At 60.2% G+C, this 22,500-nt stretch overlaps 1 protein-coding gene across 1 annotated transcript in view; it reads left to right on the top strand.

The window, feature by feature from the left end:
* Mn1 (MN1 proto-oncogene, transcriptional regulator) overlaps window positions 1-22,494 on the top strand; it is a 34,816-nt gene extending 12,322 nt beyond the window's left edge. The window contains exon 2 of the mRNA XM_020169487.2: window positions 21,890-22,494. Within this exon, the coding sequence (XP_020025076.2) occupies window positions 21,890-22,071 (182 nt within the window). The 3' untranslated portion in view covers window positions 22,072-22,494. The remainder of the gene's footprint in view (window positions 1-21,889) is intronic.
* The last annotated feature ends 6 nt before the right edge of the window (window positions 22,495-22,500 follow it).

The raw sequence follows: 22,500 nt of genomic DNA, 5'->3' as shown, positions 1-22,500 counted from the left end.
CGGTCGTCACTTGTTGGGCTGGAGGGGACAAAGGCCAGCTGCTCGGTGGTCACAGCCTCCCAGGGCCTTGGAGGTGGCCTCAGAGCCTGGGCCTCCTCAGGTCCCCTCAGCCTGGGGACCCCGGCAAGTTTCGTAGACGTGGACACAGCCAGGGGTCTTGACCGTTGGAAGCCACGCGCCTTTTCGGTCCTGCGCTGTGACACCGGTGACCGTGGCCGCGCCCGGGCGCCTCTGTGCGACTTTTCAGAAAGTGCTGGGAAAAAGTCTGGAGAGGACGGTGACTGTCACCTTCCAGGTGACGGCTTCGTGTCGCTTTCCCCCGAGGCCCCGGTCTCTGCAGGGCGGGGTCTGGACGGACAGACAGGCCGACAGACGGACAGACGGGAGTCTTTTCTCTTCTGGCACCGAGCCCCAGCCAGCTGTGGACTTGAGGCTGTTTTGATTTTTATATTTTGCTTTTATTTTGCGGGAATGGAGCTGCGATGTCGTGTTTTATGTGGCCCCATTAAAGTCTGATGGACACCCCCGGTGTCTGTCCTTTAAATTCGGAGAGGCCGCCCTTAAAGTCACGGTCGTTTCCGGCGATTACTGCAGCCCAGGCCACACCGGTAAATGTCGCGGGCCTGGTGACCGCGCGGCAGGGCCGGGGACGCCTGTGACCTGCACCGCTCCCTGGCGTCAGGACGGTCTCGAGGGAAGAATTTGTAGGCCCCGCACCCGCACCCGGGGCCCATGGCGGCTTTTGTGATGCGTTAATTTATTCCCTGGCGTTTGGTATTAAGCGGTTATTTTGGGAATCCGAGGGAAGGGAGAAGGAGCTGGAAGACTTTCTTTTCTTTTTTAACATTTTTTTTTGAGGGGGGAAAAGACAAGCGCATCTTAAGGCTTGGGGCGACTTAGAGCTGGGGTGTGGACACTCTGGGGACCACGCGGTCGGTGGGAGGTGGCCCGGCGTGGCCCTTGCCCCGCCTGGGTTTTTACTCCTGTCTGGACCGGGATTTTGTGTCATCAAGAACTGCAGAGGAGCCGGGAGCCGGGCTCACGTCTGTAATCCCAGCTGCTCAGGAGGCAGAGGTCAGGAGGACCGCGGTTCAAAGCCAGCCCGGGCAACTAGCTTCTGAGACCCTATCTAAAAAACAAACCATCCCAAAAAAAGGGCTGGTGGGGGGCTCACGGTGAAGTCCCTGAGGTCAGGTGGCAATCTGTCTAGAAGTCCTGTTTGGATTCACGGGAAAACAGCGTCTTTTTAATGTTGCCGTTTGCTTTGAAGTAGTTTTTTTTTTTGGAGGGACTGGGATTTGAACTCAGGGCTTCATGCTTACAAAGCAGGCGCTCTACCGCTTGATCCACACCTGCCACCGTTTTGCTCTAGTTATCTGGAGAACTCTTTCCCCGGCTGGCCTCGAGCCTCGGTCCTCCCCATCTCAGCCTCCTGAGTAGCTGGGATTACAGGCGTGAGCTGCAACACCCGGCTAGAAATCGTTCTGATCCCCCGCGTTTCATTCTGTGCCGTTCGCTTCTTTGCTGGACACCGTGTGCGTGTCACCCATGCCGGTGACCACCGCGCAGCCAGAAGGCCACGGTCACTCACCTCACGGCTGGAGGGCGGTGGCATCTCGGCGCCGCAGATGCCGCGCGTTTGGGGGAGAACTGAATGGCGGGCCAGGCCTGCCGCACACAGGCTTAGTGACGTGTGCAAAGAACCCTCTGCCCAGACGGCGACGCGCACGGCACACGCCTTCTGAACGGGTATTTTGAATAATAGAGATATTTCTTTTTTCCTAATGAGAGCCTTTTCCCACACAAGGCTGAGTGTCACCTTGACACCGCCGTCCTGGGGTTTTTCGGGGTCCCTTCCCACCCGGCTGTGACAATGGTGGTGGAAGTCACGCTTGGGGGACAGCCAGTCGTGGTGGTTTGGGGGGTCATCTGGTGGCCTCGACCCTTCCGGACACTGATCTGAAATCTGAGCCGGGTGTGCCTGGCCTGGCCTGGGGTGGCCTGGGTTAGAGGTCACCTCCCTCTCCCATGATCCTCTGGGTGTGTCCTGTCCCCTTGGCCTCTGTCTGTCCCTTTGCCATGACAGGGCAGTTGTGGGGTCCAGTGTTATTTGGTGGCCTTGCCTTGGCCGGCGGGACACTGTCAGGTGCTGAGTTGTAGTAGACGGGGACCCTGAAACACCAGCTCGCGGTTGTCACGACGGAGACGGAGACGGCGCCAAGGAGAAAGTCGAAGTGAAGTCGTAGAGCGGGGAACTCCGTCTCCCGTTCCCGTTCCGGTTCCTCCCCGCGTCGCTTTTCAGCCGAGAGAACTGAGGCCCAGAGAGGTCGGCAGCTTGGCTGAGGTCACACAGCACAGCTGAAGGTGGGGATAGGATTGCAGCTGACCCTGGACCCACACCCTCAGTGGGCAGCTAGGACCTGATTTTGCCGCCACACCAAAGCTGGACCCTCTTAAGCCAGAAGTTTCTGAACCTTTCTAGAAAGCCCCATGGTAGCACCACTTCCTAGCTGTGTGACCTCGGGCAGGTCACTTCACCTCTCTGTGCCTTAGAGAACGAAGGATTCATTGACTGAATATATGACCCTCAGTAGCCTGCTGTGCTACCACCAGCTTTTATTAACTACCTACTGTATGCCGGCTGTTTCCTATGTAGCACCGAAGGCGTGTGGGACAGTGTTGCATTGGAGGGTTGGGGAAACTGAGTCACGGAGCAGGCAGTGAGTGGTGGAGCCTGGAGGGGAGGGCACCTGGGCCAGGCTGTGTATTTGTCAGGCCCTTGGCGCCGGCGTGGCCCTGGGGACTCGCTCAGTCCTATGGCAGTAGGTAACTCCGGGGAGCCTGCTGGGGACAGGAGCTGGGGACAGAGAGAGGGTGGCAGTGCTGTCCCTGCCCTGGCTAAGGTTTAGGACGTAGGTGTCAGGCGGTCCTGGTGTAGTGTCACGTGCTGTGTGGCCTCAGGCAGGTGCTGACCTCTCTGGGCCTCAGTTTCTCCATCTGGTGAACAGGTCCGTCCTCACGACCTTCTCGGGTGGCTGTGGGCTGAGCCCTGACCCTGAAGTCACCCGAAAGGCCATTCTCGGTTCCCACATGGGACCTCAGCCATCACAGCTCCTCCCCAGCCGCGGGAGGATCCAGCATCTGCTGTGTAGAGGCCCACCTAGATGCCCCACACTGCACTGGATCCCCCCAAAATAGAATCACCCAGTCCCAAACGCCATACGTGCTGAGGGTGAGAGTCCCCAAACGGCAGCGAGCCCCTGAGGTTAGGTTAAAAAATAATACCTACGTGAATTGTAAAGAAAAGTCTGAATTAGAAAATCCTGGCACGCTTATTCACTCAACAAACACACATCCAGCAGTCACCCATAGGGCAACACTGTTCTACGTGCCGGGACCCAGCGGGGAGCCCGAGGGACAGAAGCCACTGCTCTCTGGGGTGTCCGCCCTAGGGGAGGGGACAGATCTGCAGACAGTCACAATGTTGTCCCAGGATGGTGAGTTAGAAGGGGACGAGGGTGAGGTGTCTGTGACATTGGTGACCGAGTGCTAGAGAGGACACAGCAGTGTCATTCTGGGACAGTGGCCGGCTGTCTGGGCAGGAGATGAAAACTCCAGTCCGCGTCTGCCCATTGCGGTGTCAGTGCCCCGTCATGGCCGGCTGCAAAACCCCTGGGTGTTTGATGACCGCCTCCCACAGCCTGGAGCTGGGCAGGAAGGACAGGGGACGAGAGAACAGATGAGGGTTCCAGCAGGGCCAGGCTGGCCCAGGAACGAGGGGCGAGTCCACCAGGAGGGGCCCCGGCCACCCAGGGCCTGTGGGCACCCTCAGATCAGATTTTTGTTTTTTTGGCAGTACCGGGGTTTGAACTCAGGGCCTGGCCTGGCACTTGTGGGCAGGCTCTGTCTCTCGAGCCACTCCTCCAGCCGTTTTGTCGTAGTTATTTTTCAGGCAGGGTCTTGTGCTTGTTTCCTGGGGCCTCAGGACCTGCGCCCTCCGAGTAGCTGGGATTACAGGCATGCACCACCACGCCCGGCTCAGTCGGCAGCTTCTTTTTTTGCAGAGGGGACCCACAGGGACGAGGGGTCACGCCGTCCGCAGTGCCTCATCTGCACGTTTGTGACAACGTCCGTCTTCCTTTCTGGAGTTTTCTGACCGATTATATCCGGGAATGTCCCTGTCACCCCCCAAGATGAGGTGTGGAGCCCCAAGGTGGGAGCGTGGGGGGGAGATGTCCATTTGCTCCCCAAGCTGGGCAGGCCACAATTTAGGGCCTGGTCCTGAGAGAGTTTCCTCTTGTCCCCAGGTCTCGTTGTCCAGGCTGGCCCAGGTCACCCCAGCAGGAAGGGACAGGTCCGGCCAGGCATCTGCCTTCCCCACTGGCTCCCTGCCTGACCAAGGAATCCTCACAGGCCCCTCAGGCCAACCCTGCTTTACAGCTAGGGAAACTGAGTCCCAAAGAGGCAGAGTGAACGGCCAAGGGCACCCAGCCGGGCAGGGTGGATCGTGAACTCAGTCTGGGCCTGTCTGAGTGGACGCTCAGGAAGGACCACTGGGGACAGACGGACAGGGAGCTGCCACCCTGCAGCCCCAGGTCCCGACCCTGGCTGATGTGACCTCCCCATGGGTGACAGGGCAGCAGCAGAGCCCCAGAGCCGGAGGTGACCACGTGGTGTGCGTGGAGCAAGGCCAGGCAGCCTCTCTGAGACATCCGTCTGCTTGTCTGTCCAGTGGGTCGATCCTGGCGTCTGTCTTGTGTCCTGAGCCTTCCAGGTGCCCAGGGACAAAGGGCTGCATGGCAGGAGTATGTCCTGCCTGGACCCGGGCTGGGGTGAGTGACCCCTAAATGTGGGATGGGTGTCCTCCTCCTTGGCTGTGACAAAGTGACTTGGGACAGCCCTGCGTCCTCAGCAAAGCTTGTTACAGACGCCAGGGCCAACCTGACGGACTCCCATTGGCCAATGGAGTCGGCCGTGTCCCTGACCTCAGGGAGGAGGATGGTCCAGGAAGCCACAGCTGCAGCCCCTGCAGGACCAGTCCCTCCACCTCCCCAGGCCTCGTCTGTCTCTTGGGTTAAATGGACTCGTGGATTAATGGAGGACTCAGGAACCCGGGGAGGAGGGGACACTGCCCAGACGTGACATCTCTGACACCCACCTGCGGGTGGTTCTGGGTGTTCACAGTGCAGAGATTGTGGCTGCCCCGAGTGGCACAAATTCTCTGGACGGCTCCATGGTCAGTTCGAAAGCCGTGTGTGTGACAAGAACTGCCCCACGGCTGCACTGACCCGCTCCCGAGAGCCCGGTGTGGGTCGGGTTTGGAAAATCAGCCCCGTGCTGACAACAGGAAAACGCTGCAGGCCCCAAGGCAGGACGGAAAAGACGTCACCTGCAGCACCGGCAGCTCCTCCTCCTCTCCTTCTCTTCCTTCTTCTTCGGACGAGAGTCTTACTGCTTAGTCCAGGCTCACCTGGCACTCGTAATCCTCCTGCCTCGGCTTGCCGGGTGCCGGGATTACAGGCGTGCCTCACTGTACCCAGCCAAGGGCTTTGCTTCTTGGGTTTGCCTCCAAATCCACACTAGCTGAGCGAGTCCTTTTTGGTTTTGCGTTTGGGAAAATGTCTCTTCCGACCGAAGCATTCATTCACTGTGTAATCAAACAAAGGTGTGGCCCTGCCACATTCACAGCCCCTCCATGCGTGATCAAGACTGGGACAAAAACTATTTGCATGTCCTCCCCCAGGGGATGGGAAAACCTCTGGACTGCGGTCCCCCCAGGTGTTGCTGGGAGCTGGGGCTCCGGCTCCCTGTGGCCTCCCTCTCCTCTTTTTCCTTCCCTCCCTTTCATTCCTGAACAATCGTCCGGCCGACTCCTTTCGGCCTCTCCACATTCCCTGCCCCAGACAAAACCCTTCTTAACCCTCGATGAGCGGCCTGCAGACATTTTGTCTGGTGTGTGGCGTCCGCCTGGGGCAGGGCCTCGCATCCAATTTGTATTCCTGGCACGTCAGCTTCAAGGGGGAGATGTGGCCTCAAGGAGCGGGGAGCCCGGGACCCCTCAATTTCAAGTAAGGAAGGGGGAGTCCAGGTTGATGGACAGATTTGGGGACAGGCCAACCCTGTCCCTTCCTTTAAGAACCGGTCCCCACCCCCCTCTCCTGTTTGCCTCGGTCGAGAGGCACCCCCTTCTTCTTCTCCCCCCAGTCCTCTAAGTGACAACTCCCCCGTCCCCGTCCCTGAGACCGCCCTGCCCTGCAAATGGGCACCCCAGGAACACCTGGACAGACCCCCTTCGTGGTGAAGCAATCAGAAAAGCAGGAGCCTGTCTACCACCTTTTAATCTCCCGCCTCCACCCCTTCTGCCTCCATCTCCATCTGTCTTTCTTTATGTATTTTTCTTTTTTGTTTTTGGGGTGCACAGAGTGAACTCTGCCAAAGGAAGTCTGCAGCCCCCCTCCTGCCTTGTCTGTCCCCAACCTGCCTGTGTGCAAAAGCTGCAGTGGTTTCTTCCTTCCCTTTCCTGAATGCAAGGGCGTCTGGCAGTGGAAATGTCAGGTGTCCTGTCCTGGTGCCTGAGGACAGGACAGGACGGGGGTCCGGCTTAACCCTTGGGAGTCCAGGGACACAGATCCACTCTCCACCCTCTCTCCCCTGCAGCTGGGACACTGTCACTTGGATTCCTGTTTTTCTAGGGTTTTAAGTGAAAAATCACATCCGTGGTGGGAGGGTGGCAGGCATGGTGGCTTCCCTTAGAAGGTGACAATGTGGCTCTTCGGTCCACACCACACTTCCTGAGCACTGGTGGCGTGTTAGGGACAGGTGCCCTCTATTGGGGTGCTGTGTGTGGGGTGTAGGCCTGTCCATATTACTGCTTTAACCTGTCACCCTCCTGGGGGATGTCCGTCCTGAGCTACAGATGGGGGACACTGAGGCCCAGGCCGGGTGGTGACAGGCTCGGTCTCCTGGCTGGTGACAGGTAGGGGCGGAATTGGCACCAAACTTTCTCATTCTGAACCCCGCGGATTCCGCACGTCAGAGCCTCTGGGAATCCATTGAGAGAGGTGTCCTGGCTCCTCTGTGGCATTTGGAACCCTTGCACCTTTCTGTGGCCATTAAGAGGACAGAGGCCAGTGTGGAGAGCCCAGCACACGTGGGGACCTCCTCTGTGTCACCGCTGGCATCCTCCCAGACCAGTCGTGACCATTTTCAGAGGAGGACAGCGGTCAGAGAGGGAGGGCACCTTCCCGTGGGTCCTGCCGCCGTCCTTTCTGCCCCTTGGTGTGGGGACACTGCCAGCTCATGGTAGCAAGAAAGACCACAAGCTTGGGCTTGGTGACACCAGGTCCCCACCACCGTGGACTGGTCAAAGGCACAGGGACACTGTGCCAGTGGCTTGTGTCAGAATGGTCACGAATGTTGGCTCTGGGCCTCGGTTTCCACCTGTGAGCATCTGTGGACTTCTGTGGACACTGACCTCTCCTTCAGATGAAGCCCCACGGCCAATGCATCCCTCCTGGTAGATGCATCAGTTGTCGCTATTACAATTCATTCCTGGAGGCAGAGGAAAGAACAGAGGTACCAGCCACCACCCCAAGGACAGGCACCCCTGCAATGACCAGCCCTTCCATGGACAGCCAGGGGCACCAGGGTCCTCTGTGTGAGTCACTGTGAGTGGCGTGGGCCTCTGAACTGGGCTATGTGACCCTGGGCAGGACACTGCACCTCTCTGTGCTCCAGCTGGTAGCTGGGCCGTGAGTCTGGAGGAGGGGAGGGAAGTTCTTTGTGGTTCTGCCCTTAACTGGGCAGTGGTTTGGGCCTCAGTTTCCCCATCTGGAATGGGGAAGTGATTCACCATTTTTGGAAGGATTTGCAGCCTCCAAGCAGGCTCGTTCGATGGCTGGGGAGGATGAGTAGACTAACAGCAAGTGTGGAGCTGAGGGAGGCCAGGTCCCCGATATCCACAGCCTTGGGCCACCCCGGGCTGCCCAGGGCTCCGTTGTCTGCAAAGTTGTGTCAGTGACAGAGCCAAGACGATGCTTGGGGCTTGGGTTTGGTCCCGGCATGCTGGGTGTGCAGCCCCACATCCGTTGCTACCCCTGCCTCAGTTTCCTGCTTCCCAGACATCTTGGAGTTCCTCCGTGCTGGGGTGGCTGTGAGCACCGGGTGAGGCGTGGTAGGTGAGGGTCCGGGCCTGGGCTCCCTGGAGTGCTCGGTCCCTGGTCACCCTGACGGCGACAGCGCAGCCGGCCTGGGCCCCCCGCCCTCCCTCCTTGCTCCGGGCCACCGGAGCTCTTTAGTATTCCACTGGGGTAGAATGAACTCATCGGAGCCCGCGGCCTTACAGAGCAGCTCCAGCCTCAGCCTGTGACAACAGCAGCTGCGGGACAGGGGCCCCCCTTTCTGAGCCCCCAAGCGGGGCTCCTGCAGGGCCGGGTAGGGGGCCAGAGCCCGGGGGGGCGGTGCGGGCTGTGCCTCCTTTGCGCCCCGTGGCTCTGCGTGAGGCCCCGTGGGAGGCCAAAGAGGATGCACTCATGTGAGGCTGATTGTCCCCCACGGGGACTATGGCCTCATGTGGGAAGGAGGCCCCAGTGTGCAGGCCGCACTGCTGGGGGTGATGGAGGTGGTGGTGACTGAAATGATGGTGGTGATGGTGGTGGTGGTGATGGCGGTGAGGGTGGTGGTGGTGATGGTGATGGTGGTGGTGATGGTGATGGTGGTGGTGGTGGTGGTGATGGTGGTGGTGGTGTTGATGGTGTTGATGGTGGTGATGGTGGTGGTGGTGGTGGTGGTGGTGGTGATGGTGGTGATGGTGGTGGTGGTGGTGGTGGTGATGGTGGTGGTGGTGGTGTTGATGGTGATGGTGATGGTGGTAATGGTGGTGGTGGTGGTGGTGATGGTGGTGGTGGTGGTGGTGGTGGTGATGGTGGTGGTGGTGTTGATGGTGTTGATGGTGGTGATGGTGGTGGTGGTGGTGATGGTGGTGGTGGTGATGGTGGTGGTGGTGGTGGTGGTGGTGATGGTGGTGGTGGTGGTGGTGATGGTGGTGGTGGTGGTGGTGATGGTGGTGGTGATGGTGGTGGTGATGATGGTGGTGGTGGTGGTGGTGGTGGTGGTGATGGTGATGGTGGAGGTGGTGGTGATGGTGGTGATGATGGTGATGGTGGTGGTGATGGTGGTGGTGGTGATGGTGGTGATGGTTGTGGTGATGGTGATGGTGGTGGAGGTGGTGGTGGTGGTGGTGGTGGTGATGGTGGTGGTGATGGTGATGGTGGTGGAGGTGGTGGTGGTGGTGGTGGTGGTGATGGTGGTGGTGATGGTGGTGGTGGTGATGGTGGTGGTGGTGGTGGTGATGGTGATGGTGGTGGTGATGGTGGTGATGGAGGTGATGGTGGTGATGGTGATGGTGGTGGTGGTGGTGGTGGTGATGGTGATGGTGGTGGTGATGGTGGTGGTGGTGGTGGTGGTGATGTTGGTGGTGATGGTGGTGGTGGTGGTGATGGTGGTGGTGGTGATGGTGGTGGTGGTGGTGGTGGTGGTGATGGTGGTGGTGGTGGTGGTGATGGTGGTGGTGGTGGTGGTGATGGTGGTGGTGATGGTGGTGGTGGTGATGGAGGTGATGGTGGTGATGGTGGTGGTGATGGTGGTGATGGTGGTGGTGGTGGTGGTGGTGGTGGTGGTGATGGTGGTGGTGGTGGTGATGGTGATGGTGGTGGTGATGGTGGTGATGGAGGTGATGGTGGTGATGGTGGTGGTGATGGTGGTGATGGTGGTGGTGGTGGTGGTGGTGGTGATGGTGGTGGTGGTGGTGGTGGTGGTGATGGTGATGGTGGTGGTGATGGTGGTGATGGAGGTGATGGTGGTGATGGTGATGGTGGTGGTGGTGGTGGTGGTGGTGATGGTGGTGGTGATGTTGGTGGTGATGGTGGTGGTGGTGGTGATGGTGGTGGTGGTGATGGTGGTGGTGGTGGTGGTGGTGGTGGTGATGGTGGTGGTGGTGGTGGTGATGGTGGTGGTGATGGTGGTGATGGTGGTGGTGATGGTGGTGGTGGTGGTGATGGAGGTGATGGTTGTGATGGTGGTGGTGGTGGTGATGGTGGTGGTGGTGGTGATGGTGGTGATGGTGGTGATGGTGGTGGTGATGGTGGTGGTGGTGGTGATGGTGGTGGTGGTGATGGTGGTGGTGGTGGTGTTGGTAGTGGTGGTGGTGGTGATGGTGGTGACGGTGGTGGTGGTGGTGTTGGTAGTGGTGGTGATGGTGGTGGTGGTGATGGTGGTGTTGGTGGTGGTGGTGATGGTGATGGTGGGGATAGAAGAGTCCGGAGCACTTGCTTGTTACCAAAACCTTGGCCACGTGTGCTCTCTGTGCCCCTGGTGTCCCTCGGTGACTGTTACTGTCCTGATTCCCAGTTTACAGGTGAGGAAGGAAAAGGCCACTGGCTTGTTGAGGTGACACTTCTAGGAGGTGACCAAGCACGGCTGCAGCAGGCGTGGCTTGGTGCCCTGACCCCTGCTGCTCGCTGTCCTGAGGTCACGCGTGGCGGAGCTCTGTGCACCGGTGTGCGTCCAGCTGGGCTGTGTGGGACTTGGTGACACTTGTGTCCCCCGCCTCCCTGGAAGGAGCGGGAACACGGCACTTCCAGGGAGCAGCCGGACGCTTTCGTGTAGTTACCTGTGAGAAAATTAAGAAGTACTTGCAATTAGTCTTGGGCAATTTCTGTGCTGACACGCACGAGGCAGTGGTGTTAAAAAGACACCCACTTGTCTCCCCAGGACAGGGCTCAGGGGACACCTGGGCCAGGGACAGTGGGGAAGAGTCCCCTGCCTCATTTCGTATCAGAGGAGCCTCCACAAACAGGACCAAGGCTTTTTGTTTCGGTTCATAACGGCTCGGCCCACACCTCTCTGGAAACCCCAGCCCTTCGTCTCCAGCAGTGGAAGCGAAGGTTTGGGTTTTCTCACCAGGGGTCAAACCCCAGCAGTGCCACTTTCTGCCTTGGGCCCTTGGGCAAATCGCTTTTCTCTTTCCGAGCCTCAGTTTCTCTCATCTGGAAAATGGGAGCAGTTTTGACCATGCAGTGAGTTAACGCAGGAACAGGCAATCCTTTTTTATTTTAATTTTTGGCAGAACTGGGATTTGAACTCAGGGCTTCACACTTGCAAAGCAGGCACTCTCTACTGCTTGAGCCACACCTCCTGTCCATTTTGCTCTGGTTTTTTTTAGAGATGGGGTCTCAGGAACTATTTCCTGTGCCGTCCTCGAACCTCGATTGTCCTGATCTCAGTCTCCCAAGTAGCTGGGATTACAGGCGTGAGCCACAGGTGCCTGCTTGGCAACCTCTTTCTGCAAGGTTTGGATAGCACATCTTCCACTCCCTCTTCCCTCCTCGTGCAGAAGCAGCCCCAGGGTGTCGGGGAGTGGACATCGCTGTGTTCTGCTTGGACATTGGTTTCTGGTTTCAAGCACTGTGGTGGCTTACACCTGTCATCCCAGCTGCTCAGGAGGCAGAGATAGGAGGCTCCCAGTCTGAGGCTGGCCTCAACAAAACCTTGAGACACCATCTGAAAAGAAACCAAAGCAAAAAAAAACCAGGGAGCGGCTCAAGTGGTAGAGCAAGTGGGGACCCTGACTTCAAACCCCAAAACTGCCAAAAACCCAACAGTCCAAGGCAGAACTATTACTTCCGTTGCAAGGAGACCAAGGCCCAGAGAGGGAAAGTGGTTTGTCCAAGGTCACACAGCAGGGAGAGGACAGAAGTGGGACCTGAACCCCGGAGGGTCTCTGGCTGGTCCGGGGTCTGTCTGGTGATTTCTGTGTTGGAAAGCTCACAGCTCTGGGATCCTGTGTGTCCCCAGCCTCAGTTGCTGACCTGGGAACAGGTGCTCTGTGACCCTGCCCATCTTGTGGGCTCTCTGGCTTGGGTTTGGGGTCAAGGATCTTGGGACCATGTGCTGTGCTGCCCAGAGAGGACTTGGGGCAGGGGCAACACTGTGACACAAAGTTGATGAGGGCTCAGACTCCAAATTACGTGTGCCCGATGGTGAACGTCTCCGGTGCCGGTTATCATTTTTTAGATCACGACCCCCGTTTGGTGGAGACGGAGCTTGCAGCTGGCTTCGGAGCAGGCAATCTGTGAATCGGTGTCACTGTCACCGTTACCTCCATCTCCCTTTCTCTCACGTCCCTGTCAGTGTATTTCTGGGCACTGTGACCTCAGCCATAGCTGCTTTAGGGACAATAGGGGCACCGATCCCTGCCTGACCTCCATCCCTGGGCCTCAGTTTCTCCCTCTCTGTGGTTGGACCAGATCAGTTGGGAGACTCGGGGCCGAGGCTAAGCGGGTGGCTTCGTGTCACCACTGATTGGTGATGCCTGACGTCTCGGTGGGCGTTTCATCAGGTCGATAATGGTGGTCCCCAAAAGTCCTACACCCACCCCACCCCCAGATCGGTCCCTAGCCCGGGGCTGTCACCCAGAAGGCTCCAGGAGAGGGACGTGACCTCTGTCTGCGTGTGTCAGCGTGTGCCTGTGGAACCGGGAGCGTGGCTGGCCGCGGGTGACGGATTGATTTCTGAATTGCATTTAATCGAAAACGCGGAAAAGCCACCTGCGCCAGTGACATGGCCGCGAGGACTCTGGACCCCCAAGCTGGTTGGGCTCCCCAGATCATCTGCCCCCCCCACCCCAAGCCCTGGGGGAGGGAAGTGTTGCTTAGCAACAGAGAGTGGCAGGTGCTGGCTGTGGCCCCGCCCCAGCTGCTGGCCCCGCCCCAGCCACTGGCCCCACCCCCAGCCACTGGCCCCGCCCCCAGCTGCTGGCCCCACCCCAGCCGCTGGCCCCGCCCCTGCAGGTCAGGTGGGTGTGGCCTGTGCAGGACCCACCCCCTCCCCTTTGCGGCTCCCCGGCGCACCCCAGGCTGGACACGGTGCAGGGGCGCTTTGTGCAGTGGGAGAAGTTTTATTCTTCCTTCCCTCCTCTCCCCCTGCTCTCTGTGATCCCAGTTGCTCAGGAGGCAGAGATCAGGAGGATGGCAGTTCGAGGCCAGCCCTGGGCAAATAGTTTGCGAGACCCTATCTTGAAAAAAAAATTAACCAAAAAAAGGACTCCAGGTGTTCAAATCCCAGTACCTCAAAAAAAAAAAAAAAAAGTAGAAGACTCATTAGAAGCAGACGTGGCTGGTATCACACAGCTGCTTCATTGCTGTGTGGCGTTGGACAAGTCGCTGTACCTCTCTGGGCCTTCCGCCGCCTGTAAGAAGAAGCAGTCTTTTCTGTCAGGTTGGACGATGAAGAATCAGTTAACTTACCCTCCATCCCTTCAACCAGATCAAACCAAACCAATAGCAGCAGAGTGGTGGAGGGACAATAAGTCCCACCCCTGTCCACAGGCTGCCCCTGGGGGCCAGGGGTCAGGGCTGGTGCTCTGTCCCCCTCCGTTAACCACACCTCCACCGTTCCCCACCCGTGGGGCCTGACCTCGAAACTGGGAAAATCCCAGGGAGGCCCCAGAAGAGGGCTGCTGTCTGGGCAGGGGACAGTGGGGACACCTGCGGAGATGTCCTGTGTCACTGGCCCCCAGCACTCAGCGGGAAGTCCCGTTCGGGTGCGCGTGGAGGCCTGGGGGCCATGTGTCTTTCTTACTTTAGGGATTCTTTTTTTTTTTTTTTGGTGGCACTGGGATTTGAACTCAGGGCCTCACGCTTGCTAGGCAGGTACCCTACCACTTGAGTCACACCACCAGCCACGGTTTGGTTTTAGGAATTCTTTCGGGCTTGTTCCTCGGCCCAGGAATTGATGTAGTCAGAGCGGGGAAAGGGAAGAGGAGGTGACAGATCCACGGAGCTGTGACAGGCGACAGGACACTTAGGGAAAGTCAGGCTGTCCCAAGTGCTATGGGGACACCAGGGCCCACTGTGGGGTCTGGCAGAGGCCTCCCCGAGGAAGGAGATAGCGGAAGGGTTACCAGGACAAGACGGGACGGGGCTGGCACAGGTGTGGCTGGGAGGAAAGGTGTCACCGCCCCTTGGTGACACAGTCTGCAAATCCCACAGCTCAGCCTCCTTCCTGACCGGGGCCCCCGTGAAGTCACTCTACAGGCCTGGCCTGGCCCACGCCCCTCTCTGGGCTTGGTTTCCTGGGGCTCAGCCCGGTCTTTTAGGGCCTGGTTCTCCCGAGGGAAGCGGGTGGGGCGTGGGTTGCAAAATATGTCGTGTCTGAGGAAAATGTGATGACGGAGGAAGGTGAGGCCGGGTTGACTGAGTCACTGCTCGGCCCACGCCCCTCCCAGGTCACTGCGGAAATGGCACCTGGTGGGCGTGGTGGGGTTAGCCAAGCTTGGGGCGGGGGACACCCACTGGGGTGGCCTTGTCGGGTTGTGAAGTCACGGTCTTGGCAGCTGGTTACAAATCGGGGAGCGGCCCAGAGAGGGCAAGCGAGGGCCGGAGGTCACACAGCTTGGTTCTGGCAGAGCTGGATCCTGGCTTTTCCTGCAATGGGAGAGGACAGCCGGAGTGAGGGGACACAGGTTGTGGGGATTCATCTCAGAAAGCCAGAGGCTGCACTTTTCTGGACAAGTGGGAGCTGACGACAGGGGACACTTGTCCCCCCACTTTTGTGCTGGGAGCCACCGGTCAGCTTCTTCGAAGTCCACAGCAGGCCCCTCCCCTGTCTCTTCCCCAGGCTGGGCTGGAAAAAGTGACACAGGCTCTGGGCTCACAAAGACCTGAGTTTGAGTCCAGCCCTGCCAGGCTGCATCTGTGTGACCTTGGCCAGGTGGGCTGACTGAGATCGGCCGGGGGTCAGTCCTGCCGTCGTCCATCCTGACCCTCGTGCCTGGTCTGTCACTGTCCACCTCGCCCAGCCCCTTCTTGCAGCGGACTGAGGGCTGCTTAGGGACCCCAGCATCCTCCAGGACCTGCCACCCGTCCTCTCTGGCTGTCATGGCCGACCGGCTCTGTCCCCTTCTCTTTTGTTGCATTTGGAGAAATTTCCTGGAATATTTAAAAGATGGCTTTATTTTTACCACACTGTGTCCCAATGTCCTAGAAAGTTTTAGGGCTCTCTGAGTGAGAGGACAGGAAGGTCCCCCTGTACCCTTGCTGAGTGACAAGGGCACCGTGCGTTTTCCGAGGTCATGGTGTAACTGTTAGCTGCCTCTTTTTTGTTGTCATTTCTTGGAACTGGGATTTGAACTCAGGGCTTCCCACTTGCAAAGCAGGCACTCTCCCGCTTGAGCCACTCCTCCCGTCCATTTTGTCTGGTTATTCTGGAGATGGGGTCTTGTGAACTATTTGCCCAGGCTGGCCTCGAACCTGGATCCTCCAGATCTCAGCCTCCCAGGTAGCTGGGATTACAGGCGTGAGCTGCTGCTGGCGTTGCGCTCACGTGTCCATCTCCCAGCAGCCCTGCCCTGTGGGTCTGTGACCCCCATCTCACAGATACTGAGACCCAGATAGTCAACGACTGGCCCTCGACCGTGCTGTCACCAGTGAGTGGCATCTTCCGTTCTCCTTGGAACTCGGTTCCCCGACCTCCAGCCTCGGACTCAGGACTCGTTAATGGGATGCACAGGACAGGTGGCCATGTCCACTGTGCCGAGAGCAGGTGGAGGCACCAAGTGGCAGAGTCCCTTGCCGGGGTCACCGGCTGATGGTGACATTAGGAGCTGAGCTGGGCTTCCTGGGGACTGGGTCCACTCTGGGCTGGGGTGGGGGGACGACTCAGTTGTCCTCTCTGCTTGCTCAGACGTGGACAGCGCAGGGGGCCTTGTGCGTCTCTGCGTCAGGTGCGCTGTGCCAAGGCGGACCGAGTTAGCGGGAGTCGTGACAGACTCCCCCACTCAAGAGCCCTCCATGGCTCCCCATGGCCCTCGCTGGCAGGGACACGGCTGGACTCACTGCGTCCGAGCTTCTCAGCTTCTTCTCCTCCCATGTCCCCCAGGCCTGGGAGGATCGGGGTCCCCGGCGGCCTCTTGAAGTGGAGGCCTGTGCCACTGTGAGCTCTGGGGACAGGGCCCAGGTGGAAGTCTCTCTGAGCCCAGCGTCCAGCACACAGCCGGGGTGGAAGGTCACAGCCTGGCCTCACCGATTGTGTCCCCCGGGGGACCCCGCCTACAGGCCGCCCCAGGCCCAGGGTGACGAGACAGATTCGGGTGACCACACCTGCTTTCGATTGAGAAGGGACACCGGGTCAGCACTGCATGGGGAAGTGGACATGGAGGTGACAAGAAGACACAGTCAGGGACGAGCTGGGGTGGAGGCAGGGCAGAGAGGACATGGGTGATGTAGGGTGGTGGCCACCGAGTCCTTTGTGTGGCTTGCTTTGTGATAGCTCAGCGTCTGTCCCCGCAACCCGGGACTGGACCCGCGTGTCCCCACTGCCTCGCTCAGAGGCGCTGACTTTTCCCGGGGGACAGGAAGCCCTCTCCCCACGACCTTGCTGGCTGCTGGGGGTGGACGGTGGCCCGTGGCCCCTGGTTGTTGTTCCCAGGGTCACACGGGGGCCAGGAGGGCTCTGGGGTGCAGGACCGTGGCTGTGCCAGGCTCCTGGCCACGGGGCGGGAACCTCCAAGGTCAGTAGCCCCATTGGAGCCACCAAGGCCCTGTCCCTTTGTCCCTCAGCTGTCCACCCGTCCCAGCACCCAGCCTCCTCCAGCTCTCGGGGCCACTTTGTGCCCTTTGCGTGTCCTCCTCAGCAGTTGGTCACTTCTCAATGTAACTGACAGCCGCCCTCAGCCCGGTCACTTTGCATCAATTTCCAGGGGCCTGGCTGACGTCACCCGCATGGAGCTGTCACCGTGACTGGCGTGACAGGAGAGGCTCACGGGGCTCCTGACCATAGTGGCGGGGTCTTCTCTCTCCTCCAGCCTGGCCCCGGCTTGGGGGGACAGAGGGGGACAAAGAAGGGGGGACACAGGCTCTCCTCACCCAGGACCCAGGCCACACAGCCACCCCAGGCATCGAGCTTCAGAGAAGGGGACTCGGAGCTTGTCCCCAGCTGCCATGTCACCCTGGATCGCTGTCATCCCATCTGTGAGCCTGGGGGTCCTTTCCCAGAGAGAGAGAGAGAGAGAGAGAGAGAGAGAGAGAGCAGCTAAGGGGGGGCTCTGCTGCTGCCCAGCCGGGTGACCACGGCCCCGTGACAGTGCCTCTCTGAGCCCGTGTCCTCGGTTGGCCGGGGAAGATGGACAGGTGCAGGTCTCTCTCAGCCCCCCGTGTTGAGGTGACTGGACGATGAGTCCAGCTCAGTCACTGTCCCCTCCCAGGAGCGGTCAGGCAGCGCCTCGGTGGCTCCTTTGCCCTTTGCTCTGTGGTCCCGGTGACACCAGGGGTGGAAGTTGTCACTGGAGGGAGAGGACAGGAGAGGCAGGCGCACAGTGCAGGACTGGGCTGCAACATGGTGGCCGTCCCCTGGCCTGGATGGCCCCCGAGAGACACTGGACGGAGGGTCACTCATGGCCACCTCTCTTGGTCTCTGGTCCCCGGTGTTCTGGGGCTGGTTCCTTGGGCTTAGGTTCAGAACTCATTGTCCCTCGCTTTGGGACGGCTCCTGTCCCCAGCCTCCTGTAAAATCTAATTGCCCCAAAGGGAGGGACACCACCACCACTCATTTTCGAGAGGACCAGAGAGGCCCAGAGAGGGAGGTGACTTGGCTCAGTCCCACAGCAAGCTGCAATAAGAACGTTTAAACTGTCGTGTGCCACCGAGGGGAGAGACACCCAGAGACACAGAAGTGTCTGTCCTTCCCTGAAGGGGTTCTTGTCCCCTCCTACAGACGGGGACACCGAGACTCAGCGAGTTGACCTGCCTGAGGTCAGGGAGCTTCTGGGAGGAGGGACAGGAATGAGCCTCAGGCCATGGTGGGATTCGAACCCAGGCCTCTAGGCTCCTTGTCACAGCTGTCCCCACAGTACTGGGGTGGGGGACAGAGGTCACTCTGGTGGCAGCCCGCCCCGTGGACCCGCTTTCTGGTTAAGATTCTGTCCCGAGCCCTCACCTGCCTCTGAGCGCAGAGCCGTGAGTCCCTGTCACCCTCTCTGCAGGGGACACGCAGCCCGGGGTGGCTGCACGGGCGGTGGGGGACTGGTTCTGCGTGGGGCCTGCTGGGTGGGGTGGGGTCAGGTCCCCACAGCCCCGGGGATGGTGTCACAAGCTTCATGACGACTGGGACGGAGCTCGGTGGCAGGGAGTGCACTTAACGTCCCCAGCACCGCCAGCTGGTGACATGGCCTCCAGGGCCCGGTGGCATTTCCTGAGCCCTGCAATTTCCAGACGCAACAGAACCTGCTGCCCTTCAGCCTGGAGCCCGGTCCTGTTCAGACCCAGAGGAGAAACTGAGGCTGAAGGTGACGCGGCACAGAGATGTGGACCTGGGTCGCCGGACCCCGAGTCCCTCCCTGGGTGGCCTGTGGGGTGAGGCCCTGACGCAGGTCCCCCTCTGCCACAGAGAGACGTGTGGCCCTTGCTCACGAGTGACCGGCTGGGTGGCGCCCTGGCTGGGGTGGGGGGGTCATGCACCTCCGAGTAGGGACGGGGAAGTGACAGCCAGGGACCATGGGCGTCAGCAGGGGTGAGGACGGCAGTGGAGGTGGCGAGGGTCACAGAGCAGAGAAACTGAGAAAGGACTGTCGTGGACGGACAGGGAGGCCAGGCAAACTCTGGGACTTTGTCCTGGGGGGCACTGGGGAGCCATGGACGGCTTAATCGGGAGAGAGGGCCAGTGTGGTCAGAAGCCCACCCGGCTCACAGAGGAACGTGGGAACAGAGGTGACAGTCTCGGGCAGGTGTCAGGGCCTGGATGGAGGTGGCCGGGGCCCGTGGCCTCAGTTCCTGGTTGAGTGACAGCTGTCGCAGCAGGCGGGAGCCGCCCTCCCACCCTGCACTGCTTCTGGGTCCAAATAAAGGAAAAAGCAGGATATATTTGGCTCCGCGGGATCCAGCGGTGAACCTGGCGAGTCACTTGCTCCCCAGCTCCGGGGCCCCCACGCTCTTACGTAAGGTGACAGCTAAAAATATGCGCAGAGAGGGCGGTGGCCCCCCGGCCCCCACACAGCGGCTTAGCGCTGGGCCCCCCAAAGCCACGGGAGCCCCCAGCTTTTCCCAGGGCTCCCCAACATCTCCTTCCGCCAGCAGCCGGAGGTGGCTTCACTTCCTGTCCCCTCGATGGCCACCGAGGCCTCAACGGTGACCTGGGAGCCCTGGACCTGGGGGCAGCTGGACTCTGCCCTGCTCCCCCCCGCCTTGACCGGGCCATGTCCCCTGATGGAAGGCAGGATGGTGGCCGGGCTCCCGCATAGCTGGGATTACAGGCGTGAGCCACCGAGCCTGGTCCTGCTGTCGTCCTTTGGCTTCTCCTCCCAGTTGGAGCCAACTGTCCCCGTTGTGGACTGAGGGGCTCAGGGGCCTTGTGCTGGCAGTGGGCTGAGCTGGTGGCCGCTCTCACTTTGGTGGCCTGAGACAGAGACCGTGGCAGAGGTGATGTCACCGAGGTGACACGAGGTGTTTGAGAAGGGGGGGTGATGAGGTCACTGAGGACTGGGTGACCTGAGAATCAGCGGGGAGGTCTCGGGAGGGACGGCAGGGCTGTCTGAGCTCCTGGCCTTGGCTGTAGCTGTGACGTGGTGTCCATCCTGGGTGATGGCTGTCCTTACACGCTGCCCCACAGCCCATCGGGTCCCCGTCAGCCACAGGTCACTCATCTTGACTCTTCGGGCCGCCTGCCTTGGTCAGGCACACACAGGGTCACTTGGGAAAGATGGTGACCTATCTGGGGGACTGGCCCCCACCTGTGTGCAGCATGGCCAGTCCCCCGCTGCTCCGAGGCAGTGACAGATGAGGACCCGGGCTCTGCAGTTGGGGACACAGCCACCACCAGCAGAATCCTGGGCTGAAAAGAGGGGCCAGGCTGACCTGTCCCCATGTCCCCAAGGAGACTCATGGCACAGTGGACAGAAGGGTGACCGGGGGTCCCGGTCCCCCCCATGGCCACCTCCGCCCTGGGGCTTGGCGAGGGTGACGCCGTCTGTCCCTCGGTGCGGGCGCCAGGAGCCAGGTGGGACCGAGGCCTCCCGTCTGGGACAGGCTGGGGCTTGAGCGGCCTCCGTGGAGCTGATTTATCAGCGGTGACACAATGGCCCCCGGGGAGCCTCCGTCCTGGGGCGTGTCGGGTCCCCCAGCTGGAACGGATCTGCAGAGGGGACAAGTTCGGTCATGCTCCCCGTGACGGGCGCCACACCACTCAAAATCCTCTCGGTGGCCAGCTGGGGGCCCCGTGCCCGGGTGCTGTGTGACCGTGGGTGGACGCCTCGGCCTCTCTGAGCCCTGGCGTGGCTGTCCCGCTGAGGGACAGGCCCGTGCTCAGGAAGCCCCAGAGCGAGGACAGCACCTGGCTCGGGGACAGGGTGCAGCCTCCTTAGGAATCGTCCACGACTTGGGGACTTTGGGTCCAGGTGAACCCCAGCATTGTCCCCGCCAGGGAACGAGCCCCCAGTGTCCCCTCAGCCTCCCCCGAAGACCCCAGTGACCCCGGTGTCACAGGTGGGATGAGACCACCTGACCTGGGGACTCTGTGAGACGAGGAGCCCTGGCCCCCTGGTGACAGGCCAGCAGCCCTGTCTGGGGACCTCCGTCTTCACCAGGCCACATTGCAAAGCCGGTCGGAGAGGACGGCGGTGGACGGTGCAGGCCGGGGCTTGGCTGGCCCGGGAGGCCGGCCTCTCCTAATCCAGAGGGAGGCTGGGCCTCCAGTGGAGGTGGCGGGGAGGGGGACAGGTCACGGAGTTCGGTTTCTGGGTGCTCCCGCAGCTGGGCCCCCACCTCCAGTTTCAGCTCCCGTCCTGCCTCTGAAGAAGGCCGTGTGCAAATCGGGCCTGGCCGTGTGTGCGACCGCAGGCAGTTTACTGCTCTCTCTGAAATAGGATGATGACCGTACTCGTTCACATGCAGGAGGACAGGGTCAGTGGTCACTTGGCAACAATGTCTTGATGTGACCGCTCCAGTCCTCCCTACCTCAGGACACCCTGTTCTTGCGAGCTTCCGGCCTAGTTCACACTACGGTGTGAATGGTTGCCAGGCCGCTTTCCCCTTAAGCGTGCCTGACGCAGGTTCCACCGTGCCCCGTGGTGGTCCCGGTTCTGTGACCCAACCCTTACTCTGCACACGAGTAGCCGTGTCCTCTGACCCTTGCGAGGACATCTGTGGGCCTGGGACAGCCCCTTTTCCAGGGGAGGGGACTCGACCTGGGTCTCTGCCCCCAGGTTGGAGCCGTGTGTCTCCAGGAAGGTTTCTGTGCCTCCCTGGGCTGAGGTTTCCTCCTCTGTAAGGTGGAGGGGAACAGGAGACGTCATAGGGCCCCTCCCTTGTCACCCCCAAGGCCACCTCCGTGAGCCACAGCTCCTCCACTCAGGAGGACCCTCTGGGCAGGAGGAGGCTGGAGGCCGGAGGCTGGGCAACTGTGGGTGTCTGGCCTCGGCCTGTCCCTAGCTGCGCTGTGCTCAGTCCCCGTGGTCACCTTGCCTGTCCTGCCTGTGTCCTGGGGACTGGGCTGTACATGTGCTGCTGTGTGACCTGGCACAGGTCACCATTCCCTCTGGGTCTGTTTTGTTAGCCACCAAGTAGAGGCGGCTACTTCTTACCCTTGGGGTTGGTGTGCAGCTGGGCACCGGTTAAGGAAAGTCCCAGCGCACGTGCCCCTAACATGACAACCGACTGTGTTCTAGACATGGCTTCCCTTTACTGTAACTGGCGAACTCCTACACATCCTTCAGTGCCCGGCTTAGACACCCCTCCTCCAGGAAGCCTTCCTAACTTACCTCGTGTCCACTCTGGCGGTGGTGGGGGTGGGGAGCGGTCACTTACCTGAGCCCACCACTAAACTTGTCCCTGTCTCTCCACAGCCCACGACCTCCCAGCCAACAAGGCCTCGGCCCCCCAGCCCGGCAGCCACTTACAGTGCCTGTCCGTCCACTGCACAGATGATGTGAGCGACAGCAAGGCCCGCGGCTCCGTGCCGGCCTGGCGGTCACTGCACTCCGACATCTCCAACAGATTTGGGACATTTGTGGCTGCCCTGACTTGAACCACCGACCGACCGGAGCCCCGTTCCCCGTTCTGTCCCCACAGCAGCCCGCCCTGTGTCCATCCATTAGAAAGGCCGCTGTGGCGAGTGGGTGACATGTCTGATTTTATTATTATTATTTTTTTGCTCTAGGTTGGAACCTGCTTAGTGACATTGGGACCGGAAGGGGTTAATTAGAATAAAGGGTTTTTTTTTTTTTTTAGCACCTGTCTGCCGCAGACCAGACCCGAGTGAAACCGTCCCTGTCCCTGTCCCTGCCCCCCCCCACCCCGTCCGCCCTGTGACATTCTCAGGCTGCTTTGTGCGGCTGAGAACTTGCTATTTCTTAAGAAGACAAGTGGCTTTGCTTTGTCCCCCAGCCCTGCTCCGTTTGGGTCACAGCAGTTCTGAGATGTCACCGGGTCACAGTCACAAAGTCATCCTAATATC

The sequence above is a fragment of the Castor canadensis genome, chromosome 18 (genome assembly GCF_047511655.1).
Source record: "Castor canadensis chromosome 18, mCasCan1.hap1v2, whole genome shotgun sequence".
NCBI lineage: Eukaryota > Metazoa > Chordata > Mammalia > Rodentia > Castoridae > Castor > Castor canadensis.
The sequence above is the reverse complement of the archived record's forward strand: the minus strand, read 5'-3'. Positions and strand labels throughout refer to the sequence as shown.